Genomic DNA, 19,640 nt, shown 5'->3' on the forward strand with positions numbered 1-19,640 from the left:
GTCCGTTTACGGTAAGAAAACTGGATATCTTTTAAAACTCTCTTATCATCGGTTGATTTACTTCATTTGTATAAAAATATTTCATAGTATTTTTTTCGTACATTTTCAAGAAATTTTGCGGTACAAATTAATGCTCTAATTTTTACTGCGCGCACGAAAACATTTTTTGAATCCAATTTCCCGTAGGGCTGAAGTTCATAATTACTCTTTTCGTCTCACCTTAGCAAAAGTCGTCAGTGCCGTGGAGTTAGGACTTGAGTCTACATAATGCAAATAAATAATTTGTTAATACATTAAATAAAATTATCAAAATCAAATCCTCATCTCTTCGTTTTATTCATATTTTTTTAACCTGTTACTCTCCTTAAAACCCAGTTTTGGTATTTTATATTCAAACTTTTCGGAGCTTAATTTTTTATTAAGTTTATTTTTTGTTTTTTTTCAAATTACGAATCATTGCGATTTCTTAATTATTATTTGACAGTCACACCTTTACAATTATTACCGATTTATATTAAGTTTTAGAACAGGTCTTTATGTATCCAATTAAACCGTTAGTAATATACTACATCCTTGCAATTTTACAAGTAAAGTATTTATTATTATTTTATGATTTTTTTTGGTACTGCAATAATTTATTTATTATTTACTAACGCCCAAAGAGATTTTACATAACATACACAGGTTATAAACAATTAAAAAATAAGATAAAGACAAGTAAAAATGTAAAAAGTATATATTTAAAACACAAATGAAAATACTAGAAAATCAATTATTGTTCAAAAAAATTAAGAATAAATGGTTCTTGAAGTTTCATAAAGTTATAACAAATACATATATTTATTTGGTTATAAGTGTGTTTATTCGAGAGAGTGTATTCTCGGGAACAGAGAATTAATGAACTAGTTTGACTAAGATATATTAACATATCTAAAATAAATATGATGCCTCATTGGACTATTAGGCACATAAACAGATACATTTAACGAAATAAGGAACATCAAAAAGATTATTTACAACTTTATAATTAAAAAAACAGATCAGATATTATTCTTTTATCACTAATTTTAAGTAAATAAAATGTATATAAGAGAAGATATATTGTGTAATTATGAACATTTTTTTTGCCAATAAGCCGTATTTCGGCACTGAAACTGAAATATTATTAATAATGGCCAATTTGATTAGAACTTTACGATGGAGTTTTGTTAAAATTAATATTAAACTATTGAAATAATTTTACAACATATTTTCTAAACCAAATTACCTTTATAATTAACTAAATACTTTTATGTATTTTTTATGATGTTAAGATTATTCTGAAACTGTACCTATTGTAATTTTATAAATTACTAATAAAAGAAAAAGAAAAATATCTGCAAAGTGTGTGAAAAATTCATCAATACATAAGAATTCAGCATTGCTCCAATTGATGTGAGTGATTTATAAAAATAAGCGTGAGTGTATAAACTCTAATCGAAGAGTTTATTGGATTCGGATAAATATAATCGATATTTTCGGCAAAATAAAAGTCTTAAAAATGAATTAATTCAAAAACCAATTTCTTTTTTCAATTTATTTTGAACCGGGTTGTGCTTCCATGATTATTGATTCACCTTAATACAACTTAATTCCTATTCCTAGTGGTTAGTTATTTCAAACTCCTTAAAAATGCTCTCCAAAATTGAAATATTTTAATAAATCATAAGAAAACAAATATTACTTTTGAAAAATTCAACATTAACGTATATATAGTGGGTAGGTAGTTAGGTATATTGCGGTAAATAATGTAAAGATTTGCTAATTAGTGAGAAACATCATTATTTGAAAATTAACCCTAAAAAAAGTAAATGAGTTACTAAAATTTTACCGAATTAACAAAGAAAAATATTGTTCTTGGTTAATAATGAAAACGGAAGCGTAATTCGACCATTAATTGATCACCAGTCCAGAAAATCTATGAAACATTGGTATATAAGACAATATTAAGCAATGACAAATAGAAATCAACCCTGTCGCGAGTCGAATCCAGTACATTCATCTGAACATGGTAAACAAAGGTAAAAAAACATATTTGTGGTGTTGTCGCAGACTCAGAGGGTCGTAGGGTCAGAGATTCGAGGTTTGATCCCAGTTCAACCACAACTAGATTTCCATTTTTAGCACGGTTTAGACTCGATTGTACTTATATAAATATGATAAATAAATCAAGTGAAAATAAGTCCCCCGGGTGTAGTGGTTTGCGCGTTTGCCTACAATGCCCGATGTTCCGGGTTTGATTCCTAGAAAGATCTCCATTAAATGAGAAGCAAATAAAATAAAAAACGCGTTTTGAAGTAATGGTGTGCTTTTTTCCAATAGATTTAGATTCGAGCTATAAAATTTGATATAAATCTATTTTTCTTCAAATAAAGAAAAGAAACCTTTTTCATGTTTGCTCATAAAATATTGATGAAAAGGGTGGATTCACATGTAATACATGATGTTCTTGGACTGGCACCTGATGTGTAAGGCTGATAACCTTACCCTCGTGAAACAGATGATCGATATGCGCTGCATTTACTGTATCCATGTAGTGCCCTATGCACTACCGGGAGCCGACAAAATTGCCGAAGTTTAATTGATTAAATGCCAAAAAAAGTTCAAGCTGTTATAAAAGCAAAAGAAGGACATACATCCTATTAAGTTATAATTAGAAATCAAACACTGATTTGAGTCTACTGAATACTTTATTTTATTTTTACAAATATAAACATATAAAAATAAAACTTCGTGACAATTGTTTCGCCTTATTAGGGCATTTTCAAACGAATGTTGAAACGACATTCGTTTGAAAATGCCCTAATAAGGCGAAACAATTGTCACGAAGTTTTATTTTTATATGTTTATATTTGTAAAAATAAAATAAAGTATTCAGTAGACTCAAATCAGTGTTTGATTTCTAATTATAAGTTTAAATATGGAGTTCTACAAAATAAACACCAAATCAATCAATATCCTATTAAGTAAAAAAAATAATGATTACAAGCAATTTTATTCCATTAATTCGCACAATACTATAGTCACAATAAAAGTCTTGCATCCGATGTAGCCACGTGACACAACAGCTACGCAAAAGTTAAATAAAATACAAGACATTGTTTATCTAAACGTTTCAACTTTTGATCGCAGTTTTAAACAAGTTGTAAATGACATTGTATAATAATTGAACCGGCATTATGACAATAAAGCTGTGTAATTAGTGTTACACAGTTTTCTCTTTTACAAGAACACTACTACAGTTTCAGGAGAGCACTCTTCCCATCGACTGGTGATATAATCCGTTATAACACTAAGAACAATGTTTTAATTTCAAATCAATTTAAGTTACGAACTCACCATTAAAAAAATGAAACCCGTAAAAATGAAAAAATTACAACAGGGATGGAGAATACCTTAAAGAAGAGAATATGGAAGTCAAGGCATTTACAGGGCTTATGACCTATGACCTGGCTGGTTTAAGTGAACACTTTACACACTGTAACACTCACCATTTTGCTTATGTTGGAACATATTTATTTCTTCAATTCTTTAATTAGTTGATTTTAGTAAAGTTAAAGAGTTGAAACCTTTATTGTTGGGAAGAGATTCATCCGACTGAATTATTTCACATACTAGGCAACCCTGAAAACAATTTTACATTTTTTAAACTTCTTCTTGCACTAGAAGAAGTCCCACGTCCCAAGTCTCTGCGTTACACAGTGTGTAAAGTGGCCACTTAAACCAGGTCATAAGCCCTGTTTATGCCTAGATTTCCATATTCCCTTCTTTAAGGTATTCTCCATCCCTGTTGTAATTTATCCTTTATACAAGACACTGCATGTTACAATTTAATCATTTTTTAATCTTCACCTGTAGCTCAATCACAAATAACAATCGACGTGCTAATAAGCGACATGATAACAATTTCTCACCATGGTTGTTTATCATATTCGCGATCACAACGGAATATCCGTGAACACCTTATTTTAAATGTCAAAATATTTACGTTTCGCGACGTATAATCCTGCTGCGCAATCACATATTTGAATTTCACCGGTGTAAATATGAAAATATTCCGAAACTGCTATTTTCATTTATTAATGTATTATTTATCACGCTATTTATTGCATTTAGCCGGTGGTTGGCAAGCCGACTGCCAAATGTCAAGAAAAGCAGTCGCCATAGTAATTGTAATTAAATTTTCACTTTTTTGTATTAGATACTGCTTTTTTTGCAAATGCAATATATTGTATTTTTTTATAGTAAACGCCGATTTTTCACCAATGAACTGTATTTATTTACGAGGAAAACAAAAAACAAACCGACACGAGTGTTGACTTAGAGATAAAGGACGTGTTGACTTAAAACTGCTATAACTTAAGCATGTTCATTATTGTTCGTTGTGATCGCTCAAATGCTTAGCATGTTTTTAAGCACGTCGATAGTTATTTGTGATTGAGCTACTGCATGCATTTAAAGTCTAAAATAATAATCCCAGAAGAAAATATACCATGAATAATATCACGTAACATAGAAATTTAATTCACAAGAAACTTTTAGTCAGGAACAGAAACGAACCCGATATTACATATTATTTAAACATCATTATATATTATAATAAAAATATAATACGCATAAATAAAATTATGTAGATGTGGAAATCACAAACATTACGCGGAATGATGAAAGCTATAGAGAGTATAACTCCTTCATCTCTGTTGTGATATCCATAAAACAAGGTTATTTCCTTCGTCTCTGACAAAATCGATACCTTGCAATCTAGAAGAACTATCACTGATACCGTTTTACTTTACGAAATAATCAAAAACAATTAAGACTGTCTACAATTGCCGGAAAAAAATAAAATTCGTATCCATCAACGGACAACTCGGCTGCAACAATTGTTTCATTTTGGTATATCAAGCACAAATAATAATAAGAATGCATCTTTTTCCAGAATTCTAAATAATGAAAACAATTATTTTTTCTGAAATCGATATACATTTCTCCACTCATAAAAACTAGAAAGAAAATGCTAGAACCTTAATTGCAAATAATCATTATAATTTAATCTGTACCTATTTCTTATTTTTTTACATCTTTAATTTTTTGTGTACTTTCGTGTTATAATTATTTTCTCTTGTTTGAAATAAGAAAGGAGGGAATGTTGATCTGAGGTTACTCCGTATGGATACTCCGGTGAAATGATTTTTTAGACCGAGAAAAACTTTTATATGTTCAATTATATTATTATTGTAATATTTTATTTTTTTACGAGTGGAATGATACGGAGTGACTATTCACGGGTACGCTTTTTTCTTAATTTTTGACATACTATTTAGTTATGTACAGAAAAATATAATTGGCCTATTATTTTGGTTTATTTGTAAATATTGTATTTTTTGTTATAAAAGCTGTTGTTTTCTTTCTTTTGACAAATAAATATATATTATATATTTATATACATATAGAACTTATTAGGTACTCATTATCATCATCATTCAATTTCCGCACCAAATAGTGCATAGGGCACTGCATTGGTACACCAATCGCACAGCGTATCTTGATAGTTTATGTTACATGAAGGTAAGAAGGTTAGTCTTACGTTTCAGTTGCCAGTCCAGGGACTATGATATATTCTAATGTGAAAACACATGTTTGAATAAATATTTTATGTCAACCATGTCGGGAATCGAACCCGACACCTCTTGTACGGTATGCAAACTTGATGACCATAACACCACGAGGCGGACATTATGTACTACTTATTTGTTATTTTCTCATCTTTCTCCCAAAATTTACGCTCTGTCCACAAAAAGTTACCAAGCGACTTGTAGCGACTTTACGGAAAAGTCATTTCAAGTTTTTTTTATGGATAATTTATTCATTTACTTATTTATTTATTAATTTACACGCCCTACGGGCTTTTACATATATTAGAAATTACATTCAAGTGCAGCAGTGAAACATAAGTATGTAAATTTAGTTAAAATTAAAGATAACATAAGAAGAACTAAAAGATACAATAATAAGTAAAAATAAGGAAATGTACCAACATAGGTATAGGGTACATAGAAAAATATATAATAAATTTACATATGAAAACATACACACATACATATACATACATATAAGTTTATACATTATTATAGAGATACATGAGAAAAAAAAATAGTAAATAAAGAAAAATATTAAGAAATTGTATACAAATTAATTTATAACCTTTTGAATACTTAACCTATATTTGTATAAAGACAGACGAAATATATCAACTTCACCATACTCGTTACCTAGCCGCTGGCCGGTGTAGTCTAGGTATCGGTGAATTGTAATAATAATTGTGACTGCCAGGAGATTAAAAAAATAACGTTAGCTGCCGAGTATTTCGAACAGGTACTTTTAAGCTGATAACACTAGTTAATTCCGGGACGTCCAAAACGCAATTTGCTATTTTATATAAATTTAATAAATCATTTATAATTCTTCTTTTACAAAGAGTTGACATATATAGTGTACATAATAAATTATCGTAATCAATATTTTCAGTGGGTATATTAAGTTTGTAATTGATGAATCTAAGGAATTTACGTTGTACTCTTTCTAACTTTAAAATATGAACATTGTAATAATTTAAATAAAAACCTAAAATACGGGATTTTTTATTAAAAATATAAATATATATTGTTACTTAAATTTGCTCTTTGAAAAGAGTTGTTACATGTCGCTTGGTAACTTTTTTCTTTCCAACGTCGATAGGGGAGGTACACCCAAGAGGACGCAGTTCATAGACAATATCTCATAATTCGATTTAATTTTAATATGATTATGGAAACACTTATAATCTCACTGCAAAGTAAAAACATGTATTATCATGGACTCATAGTTACCGCCGACTGGATTGACGCATATGGCCAGCAAACGAAATAATTTTAAAAATTGAATTTTCATCTAATATTTTTGACAGACGACTTAAGGTACTATGTCTTTATTGTTGTGCCGCTATAATTTTGTTATTCTATCAAATATATATATATAATATCTTTGTTAATCCAAATTGTTGACAAGTTTGTTAACTATCATTGTCATTTTATAAACTCAGTCAAAGGTATGTCGAGTGGAGTGTATCCACAAGAGTATGCAAATTCATTTCTTTAAGAGTCCCCATGCGTACTTTTAAGGACTCATTACAATATTTTAAACATATAAATTGATACATGTTGATTTATCAATATGATAAAGAACTATTTTTTTGATAACATATCGTTGTTCCATTATTTTGTTAATACAAAAAAAAATTTTTTTTAGATGCCACCAGAGGAAAAATAAAACAGTTTTTCACTTGAGAAATTCTAGAAAGTATTATGAAACAAATTAAAAATGGGGAGTCAAAAAGAATAGTTGCCAAGAGTTTGGGTCTAAATGAAGCAACACTACAAAAATGACTAAAACGCGATCATATTCCAACATCCTTAGAAAGGTATACCAAAACAATCACACGCTTTATGTATGATTTTTATTAAGCAACTTCGCTGGTCTGTCTTTAAACCTTATCTTTTTATGTCACTTATATATTGTTGACTGTATGCTTCTGTAAAATAAAGAAAAAAAGGAGCTGGCAGATTATGTGAAGCATCTGGAAATAATTTTTTTATGGCAAGACAAAGAAAAACTTTCGAAAACTTGCATTCGAATTTGCAAAAGCCAATAAGATAGAGCATCGCTTAACAAAACTAGAAAATGGTATTTGCGTACTTTTAAGGACTCGCTCGCGTACTCTTAGGGAAGTTTAACCTAAGAGTACGCATTTCCTATGTCGATTTCTTTTTCAATCGAATAGTCGGTATAAAACCGATTTCTCTATATTTCCTGATAGACTGTGTATAATAATGAGGCATTTATTTAACCTTTTTTTTTAAATATCTGATTGATGAAAAAATTATAGGGTAACGTCTGCTAGGTGCATACTCTTAGGCGTACTTCCCCTGTGCATAGAGGATGGACTCAAATTATTGGAATCATTACGCTTGTGCTTTGGACTTCCGCTAACTTGCAAGCGAATTATCGTTAAACCAAAGATAAACGAGTTTTTATGGTTCCTAAAAAACGGAACCTGAAAAATGCAAATTAGCACCAAATGTGAACGTTCGATCGCAAAACTTTGATCCAATTGAATTGCTGCAAATAAAGGCCTAGATTGATAGTACAAGTCGCCGGCGCGCTGCTTTCCGCTTGCCACGCCTTCACATGTTTACTTAGTGAATGGTACTGTGTAAATCCTACGATTTTCATGAACGGTCTGTTAGGTGGAGATTTACGGAGAAGCAGGGATTTGGTTGAATAAATAGATTGACTGCAGGATACCCCGATAAAATCCGGGTACTAGCACCCTTGAGGTGAAAGGGACGTCTCGAACGTGACGGATTATTTTGAACAAAACCAGACGTCTGCTATCCTGAAAGAGCTGTACCGGAAATAATAATAGTATATGGGAAGTACGTCTAGCCAATACAAAAATATTTGTATTCCCATGAGTAAAAAATGTGTTTGAGATAGTCCACATTTTTATTTGTAAGAAAATTTTACAAACATTCAAAGTGTATTTTAGAGTAATATTGAAATTATTTTGATTACACCGAAATCTCTCAAAATTAATTCATTCATTCCTTTTGAGTTTTCTCAAAAGTACGCATGTTCTCTGATCTGTTTATTATGAAGAGAATCAGAAGCAATGTCACTAGCAGAGCTGAAGCCGTGTCTACGGCAGTGAGTGTAATGATACCGGTCAACGGATGTTTAATGCCAGTCGTGGGCTTAACCTGCAAATTATCCAAAAATCAGATTTGGAAAGTTGATTTACTAGGCGGCCCCAACTTAGTCTTTTGGCTTTATCTATCGCAGTTTTGTATTGATTATCTGCCATTCTAAAATTTGCATGGAGTAAAGACAATGCTATAGGATTACAGCAAGTTAGTCGACGTCTTCCGAGAGTTCCTCGCGCACGATTTAAAAGAGTTTTTAATACCGAAAGATTGGAATTCCACCATTTGTGACGGGTCAAGGGAGAAAATGAAGTACGTCTTAGCGCATTATCTGCACAACCAATTATCGCGCGAGTTATATATGACGCTATTTCTTGAATTCCAATGTCCATTCTAGCTATCCGATCCATTTGATAAGTGAACTGAGCGACAAAGTTTGACTAGTTTTTAGTTTTTGATCGAAAACGCGATGGGATTGGTGTTGTAAAAATACGATAAACGTCACAATAATCAAAAGTGATAAGGTTGTGATTGGAGAACTTTGAATGTAAATTTGAACTTTCCATTAGAAGACAGGCCCGGGAAAGCAAAGGATTATTAAAACATTTTTCAAAAATGAAGGGAAGTTAGAATTCAGAGTTATAGGGATATACTCGTATTTGTATTTTTGTTCTTTTATTGTGCGTTTTATAATATAAATAATAAAGGTATACGTAAATTAAAAATAAATATAAATAATACGTAGGTAGTGTTTAAAGCTGTCGTAACATTTCATAATTTCTCTGTGTATATTAAGTATTCTTTGTATATTCTCACATGTAAAAAAAAGTATTTTGTTGTGTCCTCGGCACGGGTAACCCCAGTGATGTCACATTAATTTTAATATTTATTATTGTTTGTGAGAAAGAAAAAAAAATGTTTCTACTGGGGGTTATAAAAATTCATTCTTTACACTCACTAATGACGTTTACAAATAAAGAAAGCTTTGCAACATTATATATAATAAACGCCCATTTTGTCGGGTCTGAAATGAGAAATATTCGATTTGACGATTACGTTGGTTGTAAATGCACGGCAGGTTAGGTGTAATACAGGACATTATCCATATCCATCGTTATGCGTTATAATTGAATCAGAGCACTAAGTGGTCGGAGCTTAAAGGTGGTCAGGATTAAATGGACTCCTCATACAGCGTCAATTTGGTCAGGTCAAGGGCGCATTACAATGAGAACTTTAGTGCTTTCTGTAAAAACGTACTTATTTCGGCAAGAATACTTTAAAATGAACGACATAATTAATATATTCAGTTTTTCTACTGACATTTCTTGGTGGAACTGCATTTTAATTATAATAATAAAAATACTTTATAGTTTTATTCCACTTTTATTTATAATTATTTTATAAATTTTTTACCAGTCTGACGATGTCGGTCACGACGAAACCCGGTCACTGGTAAAAAATTTATAAAATAATTATAAATAAAAGTGGAATAAAACTATAAAGTATTTTTATTATTATAATTAAAACATAATTAATAGTTCGAAATCGACCCACTTCAAATATACAAACTACGTCGTCGTCTCTTGCAAATATGTTGCCAAACATAAAAACACGTTTGAAAAAAAAATAGATTTCGCAGATTGCAGGTAAGGAAGACGTCACAATTAAAAGAGGGAACGGAGATTTATTTAAATTTCAAGCCAAATTAAATTCAAAACCGCAAAGAATCTATAAATAAAAAATAAAGAAAACTATAGTCAAATATTTTTTTTTAATATGAGGGTATTATAAGCAAACTTAGAAATTAAATAAAATGCAGTTAAAATAACTAAATTAGTTTTAAAAAAAAGAGGCAACATTAGCAGTTCACAATGGAGTCATGGTGCCGACCTTGATGTGATGGAGCGGAGTATGGACTTGGAAAAATGGGGATGAAAGTAGGCTGACTGCTGTCGAAATGCGACCTCTCAAGCGAATGCGTGGTAAAACTATGTACGATAGGTGCACTAATGTCGAGATCCGTACATTATGCAAGGCTGAGATAAGCTTTATCGACAAAATCAAGAAAAGAGCTCCGCGTTGGTTTGGACATGTGGAGCCAATGGACGGCAAAAGAACGACTAAAAAGATTTACGAGCCGAAAAATGATGGATGCAGAAATAGAGGAAGACTGAGAAAGACTTGGTAAGACCAAATCCAACAAACACTTGAAGACAAACATGTCAAAGGTCGGAATAATCGGCGCGCGTGCATGAGAAGATGTATGAATGTAGACGAAGCGTGCAAAGACAGAGTGATGTGGCGTTCCATCCTCTCTGCCTACCACCCGTACGGGGCAGCGGTGAGAAGGTTTGTTTGTTTGCAGAAATCGGGACTCAGGTTGGGGTAAATTGGGATCCGAACCTCGGACCTCTGATTCGTGAGTCCGGAACACTAGCCGCGTGACCACAACCCGATTCAATAAACGGTTTGATAAAAACAAGAGTTTCGATTTATACCGGACGATTTGTAATTCTGAATATCCGATATTCGTTGTTTCGCGTGTGGCGTAAAATAATAATAAAATAAGTGTTTTATTGCTTATAATTATATTTAAAATGTTATTCCACAAAGTGAATACCTTAGAATTAAGATTAGTCCAGAAGGAGCGTAGAATCATATTTGAATACATCGGACTGTGTCAGAAAATGTCCCCACTTTGCCCCACATTCGCTGCGCGTATTCGTGAAGTCACCGAGTAACGTTGCCAAATGGGAAAAAATATAGTCACAACACAAATGTAGGGTAAAAAAAATCAATTTGTTAATTTCTCTAAAATTTTATTGTGCACGCGGAAACATTGATTGACCCAGCAGAGTAGAAAAGTAAAGCGTCATTTAATAAGAGTAATTTAATTAATTAACTTTTAACTTAAAATACAAAACAAATTTTATTTTCCATAAAACGGATATTTTTATATCCTGTTGAATAATATTTGATGTTTTAAAGCTAATGTCGGTCAAATGTTCACCACAGAGTTGTTTAATCCGAGATCCAATTTACATTAGTTCTGTCATTAGATGAACAAAGCATGGTAAAAAAAATACTACCCTGGCAACACTAACGAAATGTTCATTTTGTTTCTTCGACAATCCGACAGATGGAAAAATAATTCAATTTTTAAGTAATGCATTTGTTACATACACATTCATTTGCTAATTACACTTGAAATGTGATTGCATCCTGTTTCTTTAAGATCCTAGCAGTATTTCTACACTTTAAAAGGACACAACACGACAATGGAAAACGAAACATACCAACTTCTTGTGATTTTCAAAATTCCAGTTTTATCTGCCGTCTTCGGACGTACGGTGTACAGATACAATAAATAATTGTTACAAACGGAAAAGGAACAGATACAGAAAGTTCCGTTTTGGGGTGCGGAAAACGGGAGAGCGAAACGTCGATTTTAATTAAACATAATCAGTCCGACGTGCAGTCGTCATTTTCAGTATCGGGGAGGCATTTGCGAGAGAGTGACCGAAAAAAAAAGATAAAATCTATTCATCCAAATTGTCTGGGACCGCACATTCTCTTAATATTTTTTTTACAAAATGTGTACTTTTATAATACTAAATATATTTATTAAATTTTCGAAATAAAGCTTGGTGGCGATACGTCACGACATCTGTGTGGCAAAATTGTAAGCGACCTATGACGTCATACAACACTAGCGCCATCAAAACAGTGCGTCGGCGCACAATACTCGTTCAATGCTGCATTTAAAATGGAGCTGTATTTGCGCGAACATTCAAAAACCTTTGATAATAATTATTTTAGTGTCTGATTTTCATAAATCCGCAGTTCGCGATTGATTATTCATAATAATTTATTATTAGTTTGGTGTGCTATAGATTTTGCTAACGTTTGTAGGTATTAAAAAAAAGAACTTTATTATTTATAAAGATAATGTCATCAGGTTTCTGGAACAAGTTATTGAATACATTTCATTAGTTGTGAGATATTGCACTTTTGAAGTTAAAATCTCATCCTAAATCAATAATTCAAATCAAACTGCAAGCTGATGATAATAAAATATTCTTTTTTATATTTATAAAATACAAAATACTTTGATATACTAATAATACTTTTTAAATAATAATTATTTGATGCCATTTATGAAGATATCTCATTTCTCAAATATTTATAGCTACCAACTTGTGCCAGAAACCTGGCCATATTTTCTAATTGAGTATTATATTTAATTCATTTTGTAAAACTGTAAATTAAACTACTGATTGCAACAAATTTCAGATAACATTTTGGATAGTTGTGCCTATGTAAATAAATATACTCTTATGATAATAAAATCAAAAACATTAGTTTATACCAACATTGAATCAACTGCTCCACAAATGTAAAGCTTATGTTATGTTTTTGTTCTTTCATTGTGCATTTTGTAATATAAATAATACAGATGTACATAACTTAATTATAAACATAAATACATAGTGTTTAAAACTGTCTGAACATTTAAAAAATTATTTCTGATTAATCTTCTTTGTTTATTCTCAAATGTAAAAACATTAAAAAAAAAGTATATTGTTAAGTGTCCTCGGCACGGGTAACCCCAGTGAGGTCACATTATTTTTATTATTAATTATAGTTTAGAAAAAATATGAATAAACAAATAAATACCACCGAACTTGTTTAATAAGGCAAACTCATTTTGAACATTTAAAATATGACAACAACACTGACAGAAAGAGAAACAAGATAAAAATCTATTGTATTTAACCCTTCCCCTACTGTGCACAAAACATCCCTGGGTTACGGTGCTATGTAGTCATTACACTTGCCAAATTAAGAGATTTTAAATCGGAAAAACTTAATATTCATAGACAATCATTTTAATTGTGATAATATTTTTAATCTAATTGCTAAAAACATAAATATATCATTAGCTGACGATTTCAGCGTGAGCGAGAGGACCGCCCTTAACGGGGGCCTCTGTGGTGTAACGGTCAAGACGCTTGACTCACTCACGGAAGGTTCCGGGTTCGATTCCCGGTGAGAACACAAAAATTCAAAGTGATTTTTCTCAAGCCTGGGTTATTTTGTGATGTAATTCACCACTGTAATTGGGCCTCCTGGCCTGTTGTGGTGCGAAAAAAATCAAATAAAATAAAAATTCGGAGAGCTACTGACATCTGGCAGTGTAGTGTACTGGCTCTTCGTAATTGGCCTGCGTGACGCATAAAATTGTCTCCGTTGCTCACGAATATACCTGTAGCATTGAAAGTGAGATGTAAAGAGTGTGAGACAATCATTGTTCAGTACACTTTTACTCCATATGCCGCAAGTTGCGACACATTGGTTATATTAGATTTTTCTCAGATTTCTGATGTTTAATGCTTTTTCTGTGCCAATAAGTACTAATTATTTAATAATAAATTTGAACCGATATAATGGAGGAATACCGAAAATTTTATAGTTCAATATTTATTATATTTATAGATATTAAATTTTTTGGATGCAATTTGTACTAGCTACACATCATCAGGAAGGGGGGGTTTAAATAAGTTATGTTTATTAACAAATTTTCGTAAATGGCATTTCTATTTATGGGTAATTTTGCATTCATTCTCTAACAAACTTCATTGTGATAAGATGTCTGCAGCCCGGCATAACCAACGCACATGCATAAAATGAGATTTCGAGAAAAACGCGTTAAAATTTTCTTTAGTTTTTATGCTGTCTTGACAAAACGTGTTAAAATATTGTAAGTTCGTGTAGTAGTACCTTTGACTGTATATTTTGTGTGAATGATCTTTTTGATTAGACTGTCATTGTGAAAGTACTGCTTCCCTATCTTGCGATTGTAATCGCCCCCCTGAATATGAAAGGATGTGTCCTTTTAAAAACTATATATGTACCTAGTATTGTGCCAAAATAAATTCAAGTGGTCTCAAAACAGTGTTAAATTTAATAAATTTATTCAAAATATATTGTCAAACTCAACATACATAATTATCATTACATATATTATTATAAAACGGTATTAAGATACGCAGAGAAATGAAATATGGGTAAAATCGATAAACTGCTAACAGGCTAAAAAATTAAAAACTCTTAAAGTGAAAACTTTTGTGAAAAATTTTCAATGAATATTGACATGATATATTTAACGTTGTACAATAGAGCCTTTTTCAAAATCAAAAAAGTAGACTAAAACATAGGTTCTGGTATATGTTTTTCAGATTTAGACATCTCAAACAAAATAATTGTATTATTTTTAATTCACTCGTTTTTCTTTTATGATCATTAGTTTTCTTTGCTTCGTTGTAAATTTTACTTCAATTGTTTATGAAAATAATATGTACATGCATGGTGTGTCCGGAAAGTAAAAGTAATGTCAGTGAGTTGATTACAAATAAGTTGTTGAATTTTTTGTTTGCTCTACCGAGCGCTGCATTTTGACTTTTGTACAAGCTGCCAAAACAACTTCCGCGGAAACGCCTGTCTTCACTCTCCAAATGGCCGTAGAAGACTGAGAAACCCAGCGTTCGTTTGCTGACTACCATTCCCAACCGGTCCATGCGCGCTCCGATGTAGTCGCATAAACAAAAATCACTGACACTACTTTCTGGACTCACCGTGTGTATTGAAACTAGCATTATCGACCAAATCAAGAAATGAGTGCTGCATGGGTTTGGACATGTAGAGCGAATGGACAACAAACGAACAGCTAAAAGGATCTACAATGCGAATGTTAATGGATGCAAAAAATGAGGAAGACCGAGGAAGACATGGAACGTCTGAATTCAACAAATACTTGAAGATGGACATGTCAAAAGTCGGAATAATCGGTTTGCATACATGAAATGAATGAATGTAGAGGAAGAGAGGACTGTATGCAAAAACAGTGTTATATGCGTTCTATCTTCTCTGCCTACCCTCACGGGAAAAGGGGGTGATAGTTTGTTTGTTTGTGTTTATTTTTTAATATTATAATGTATATATAAGTATTGTGTATGTGTTAATAATTACTGCATAAATATTCATAAAAATGACATGGCAATGACATCTATGGATGATGGGGTATTATTTCAAATAAAAATTTAATTTCTTTCATTTTTATTGAAACATTAGCAACTACTTTTTCTCTCAAAAACTCACTCTTTCAGGTTAAACGAGAATGAGGAATTTCAGCCCTATGGGAAATTGGATACAAAAAATATTTTCTTACGCGGGTAAAAATTAGAGCAGTAAATTATAGGGCAAAGTTCCTTGAAAATGTTTGAAAAATTAAAAAAATATTTTGATAAAAACAAACTACTTTGAACGACGTCACTAGTTCATATGAATCAACCAATGGATAAGAGAGTTGTGGAAGATATCCGGTTTACTTATTTTCAACACACCAATCAGCAGAACTGACAGAAGAAGCGGAAGAGAACTTGAGACGTCACAAGCGGATTAATTTTAGAAATACAAAACTTTGAAAATCATAGCGCTGATAAAACGATACATAAAAATTTTGGCATAGTTTGATAGTCTATTAACAAATAAAAAAAACCACAGAACTTCGTCATTGCAACTTTGTTTATACGTGAGAAACTACGGCAATGAGGACCACCTTTTCCACGCACCTTATATGTACTTCTAATTAACACAGAAAAAAGCTCTTACCTTATCAGAATCTGTAGTGTTTCCGCTGCCAAATGATGCAAGGGAATTTCTATCTAAGTTTTCCACACTCTCATCGAGGGATGTACACTCTTCGAGATCCCTAAAATAAAATAAACATTTTATTTCACAGTTGAAAAATTGAGCATAAGTATAAAACAAATTCAAATGTGCGGAATATGAATAATTACCTGCTTGATCTCTGATTCTGAGTGGGTTTAACCTTAGCTGGGCTCTTAGGCATATGTAGGGGGAGGGCTGAGTTGAAGTATGTCTCTTGGATGACTTCGCGGAGTCTTTTTACCCATTGCTGCTTAACATCGAGGCAAGGCGCTCGGAAGACTAAGCGGTAATCACTCAGCACGGGAGCTCGACCAGTCCACACGGCAAATTTACACTCGTCTCCTTCTATATGCTCCGTTACACCCAACTCGGAAGTCTGAAAAAAAAAAAAAGCTTTTTTTTATTTGGTTATTTGAGATAAATGTTACACACATTGTCAGTTTCATATGAAATCATCATCATCATCATCATTCCATGTCCCCTCCATGGTTAGAGCATATGGTGTCCACAATAGTCTCTAGGCTTTTTTAATGGCTGCTAGTTCCCGTTCATCCCCCCCAAGGCATCCTCAGTATGAGTATTTTACAGCAGAACCAAAAAAATTACTTCATTTTTTCAAATAGTTTTTAATTGTCAATATGGATGGATATTGGTTAATTTAAAGTTTGTTAATTATGAATCTTAACTCAAAATATTATCAACAATATTTTGAGTTTGTCCAAATTTTTGTAGACAAGGACTAAATATTACATCATAATATTAAAGTTACTACCCAATGTAAAAACCGTACATTTAGTCGAGTCACAATTAATTGAGTCCACTTAAAAAGTAGATTTGCGCATCGAATAATATATCTTTATAACCATTTTTATATAGTGTTAGCTAATATTTTAATATTAGCGCCACGCGTACAACTTCCATGATCCACCGCTAGGGGCGACAATGGCGCTCCATGCAAACCAATAATAATGCCCCAACTGGCGCATGTGCGGAACTCAGAGGAGAACAAAGGATCGAGTTTGGCGTCACATCCGAAAATATATTACGATTTTGTATCGATTGATTGTGCATTTTTATAAATAAAGATTACTTAGTTAACAATAACGATTGAAGAATTTGTCCACTTTTTTTTCAAGAATTTAAAAACCATATTTTTTTAGGAAATGCCAGATTTACTACCTTCTCATAAATCGGATGATATAAATATTATATTTTTGCTTGAGTATCATATCCTGTTGATAAAAATATATTCATTGCTAAGACAAAAATTTGATACATTATTATAATAATTACTGTGAGAAATCAATGATAGTAGTAATTACCATGAGACGGTTCTTATAGATATATTTGGCTTTTCCATGGGAGTCTTTTACTTCTTTGGCTAGTAAAAGATACATTTCAAAAAGGAATGCTCTTCGTTCTCTGCCTTTCCTGACTAAACCCCTGGACTCCCAAGTCAGGAAGGCATCTTGCAGTAACACTTCTCCCAGCGCTCCTCCTGTGGCGTCCCCGGGCAATCCTTCCACCAAGGAAAGGTGCATCGCGTCATTGGCTTTCTTAGGCACAGCAACCATCACTTCGAGTCCGTCCTGAAAGGCAGAAGGAGTTTTAGACAAAGTTTAGTAAGCAAAATAAAATTTTCAGGTCTTCATTTCTTCCAAAGGAAATCTTATACCGCCACAAATTAGAATAGACATTGCTAATAAAGGAATGAATAGCTGCTATAACACACCACTGTATGACCTATTCTTAGTGCATACGAAGAGTATAAGTAAATTTACAAAATTAAGATTTTTGTAATGCATATGTGAATAATAACACCGATTTTTTACAATAAATTATTGAAATGTCTCCAGTATGCTGATGATGCCATGCTTTTTGCTAGCAACAAAGAGGACCTGCAATTCTTGGTAACATAAGCCTACGATATATGCAAGGGAAGCGATTTGCCGGTAAATGTCAATAAACAGAATGTGATAGTTTTGATTTTTGAAAGAAACGATAGTATGACGTAATGTGAGATCACTGTGAATGAGGTTATACTAAAACTGGTAGACTCTACCTGGTAGAGAAATTTGTGTGTCTGTGAAGTATGTTTAATAGGGATGGAATGACAGAAATATTTTGAAAGGAGGGTGAGTGACAGGAACAAAGTGAATGGTGCACTTAAATTAACCTTGGTAAACAAATGTTTATCCCACGATTATCCTGGTGTCGATGTATTGAAGCAAAGTATGGAATTGGAAAAACAAGGATGAATGCAGTCAAAATGCGATCTCTCAGGCGAATGTGTGGTAAAACTATGCATGATAGGTGTACAAATGTCAATATTCGTGCGTTATTATGTGAGGCTGAGACAAGCATTATCAACAAAATATGTGTACATCACGTGTACCAAATGTAGTAGGTATATTTAATTTCACATTGCTGTGTATAATAAAAGGCAGTAAGCCATGTAAAATATATATTTTTTTTTAAATCAAGACATGTAGAGCAAATGGATGGCGAAAGAACGGCTAAAAGGATTTACGATGCAAAATACATAGCACAACCAAATTCAACAATTATTTGAAGATGGACATGTCAAAGACAGAGTGATATGGCATTTTATCCTCTCTGCCTACCCTCACGAGGAAATGGTATGATGGTTTGTTTATATGTTTGAAATTGAGGCGTATGGTAATTTTCATATTGTGAGTAATACTGCAACACTGTACAATCTGTTTTTTTTTTTAAATGTTTTACTTAAATAAATTCATTTTAGGAACTAAGAGACGCTAGTTTTTAATTATTGCTATTTTTACACTAAATAATGAGTTTTTCTGATACTCCAGCGGTATTTTTGGTTAGTTAAAATAGTAAGTAATATATTTACAGAACACTCTTTAGGATCCCTTAACAATAAACTCAACTGACAGTTACACTATATTTGTGGAAAATATGGAAAAATTGAATAAAAATAGTAAGTGGATTTACAATACTTTAATCTTAATTTGATAACTTTAGGGGTCAGTGCTATTTAAGCTAGTGGCGTTACTGCGGCCTGTGTAGATCTCTAGTACTACATAGTATATCAAGAAAAACTTCTCAGAGTACTGGCGGAAAAACCAGCAGAATAATTTTAAATAT

The 19,640-nt window shown here is 32.1% G+C and overlaps 1 protein-coding gene across 9 annotated transcripts in view; it reads right to left on the reverse strand.

Annotated features, from left to right (window-relative positions):
• The window catches only part of trio (trio Rho guanine nucleotide exchange factor), a 492,673-nt gene that overhangs the window by 325,445 nt on the left and 147,588 nt on the right, over positions 1 to 19,640 (reverse strand). For all 9 annotated transcript variants that reach the window (XM_088224402.1, XM_088224401.1, XM_088224400.1 and 6 more), the window contains 3 exons: positions 17,834 to 18,100; positions 16,640 to 16,887; positions 16,452 to 16,551 (listed from right to left, as the gene is read on the reverse strand). In XM_088224402.1, the coding sequence (XP_088080528.1) occupies positions 16,452 to 16,551; positions 16,640 to 16,887; positions 17,834 to 18,100 (615 nt within the window). The remainder of the gene's footprint in view (positions 1 to 16,451; positions 16,552 to 16,639; positions 16,888 to 17,833; positions 18,101 to 19,640) is intronic.

Source organism: Micrasema longulum, unplaced genomic scaffold (genome assembly GCF_059751315.1).
Source record: "Micrasema longulum isolate JH-2025_06_02 unplaced genomic scaffold, ASM5975131v1 h1tg000281l, whole genome shotgun sequence".
Classification (NCBI taxonomy): Eukaryota; Metazoa; Arthropoda; class Insecta; order Trichoptera; family Brachycentridae; genus Micrasema; species Micrasema longulum.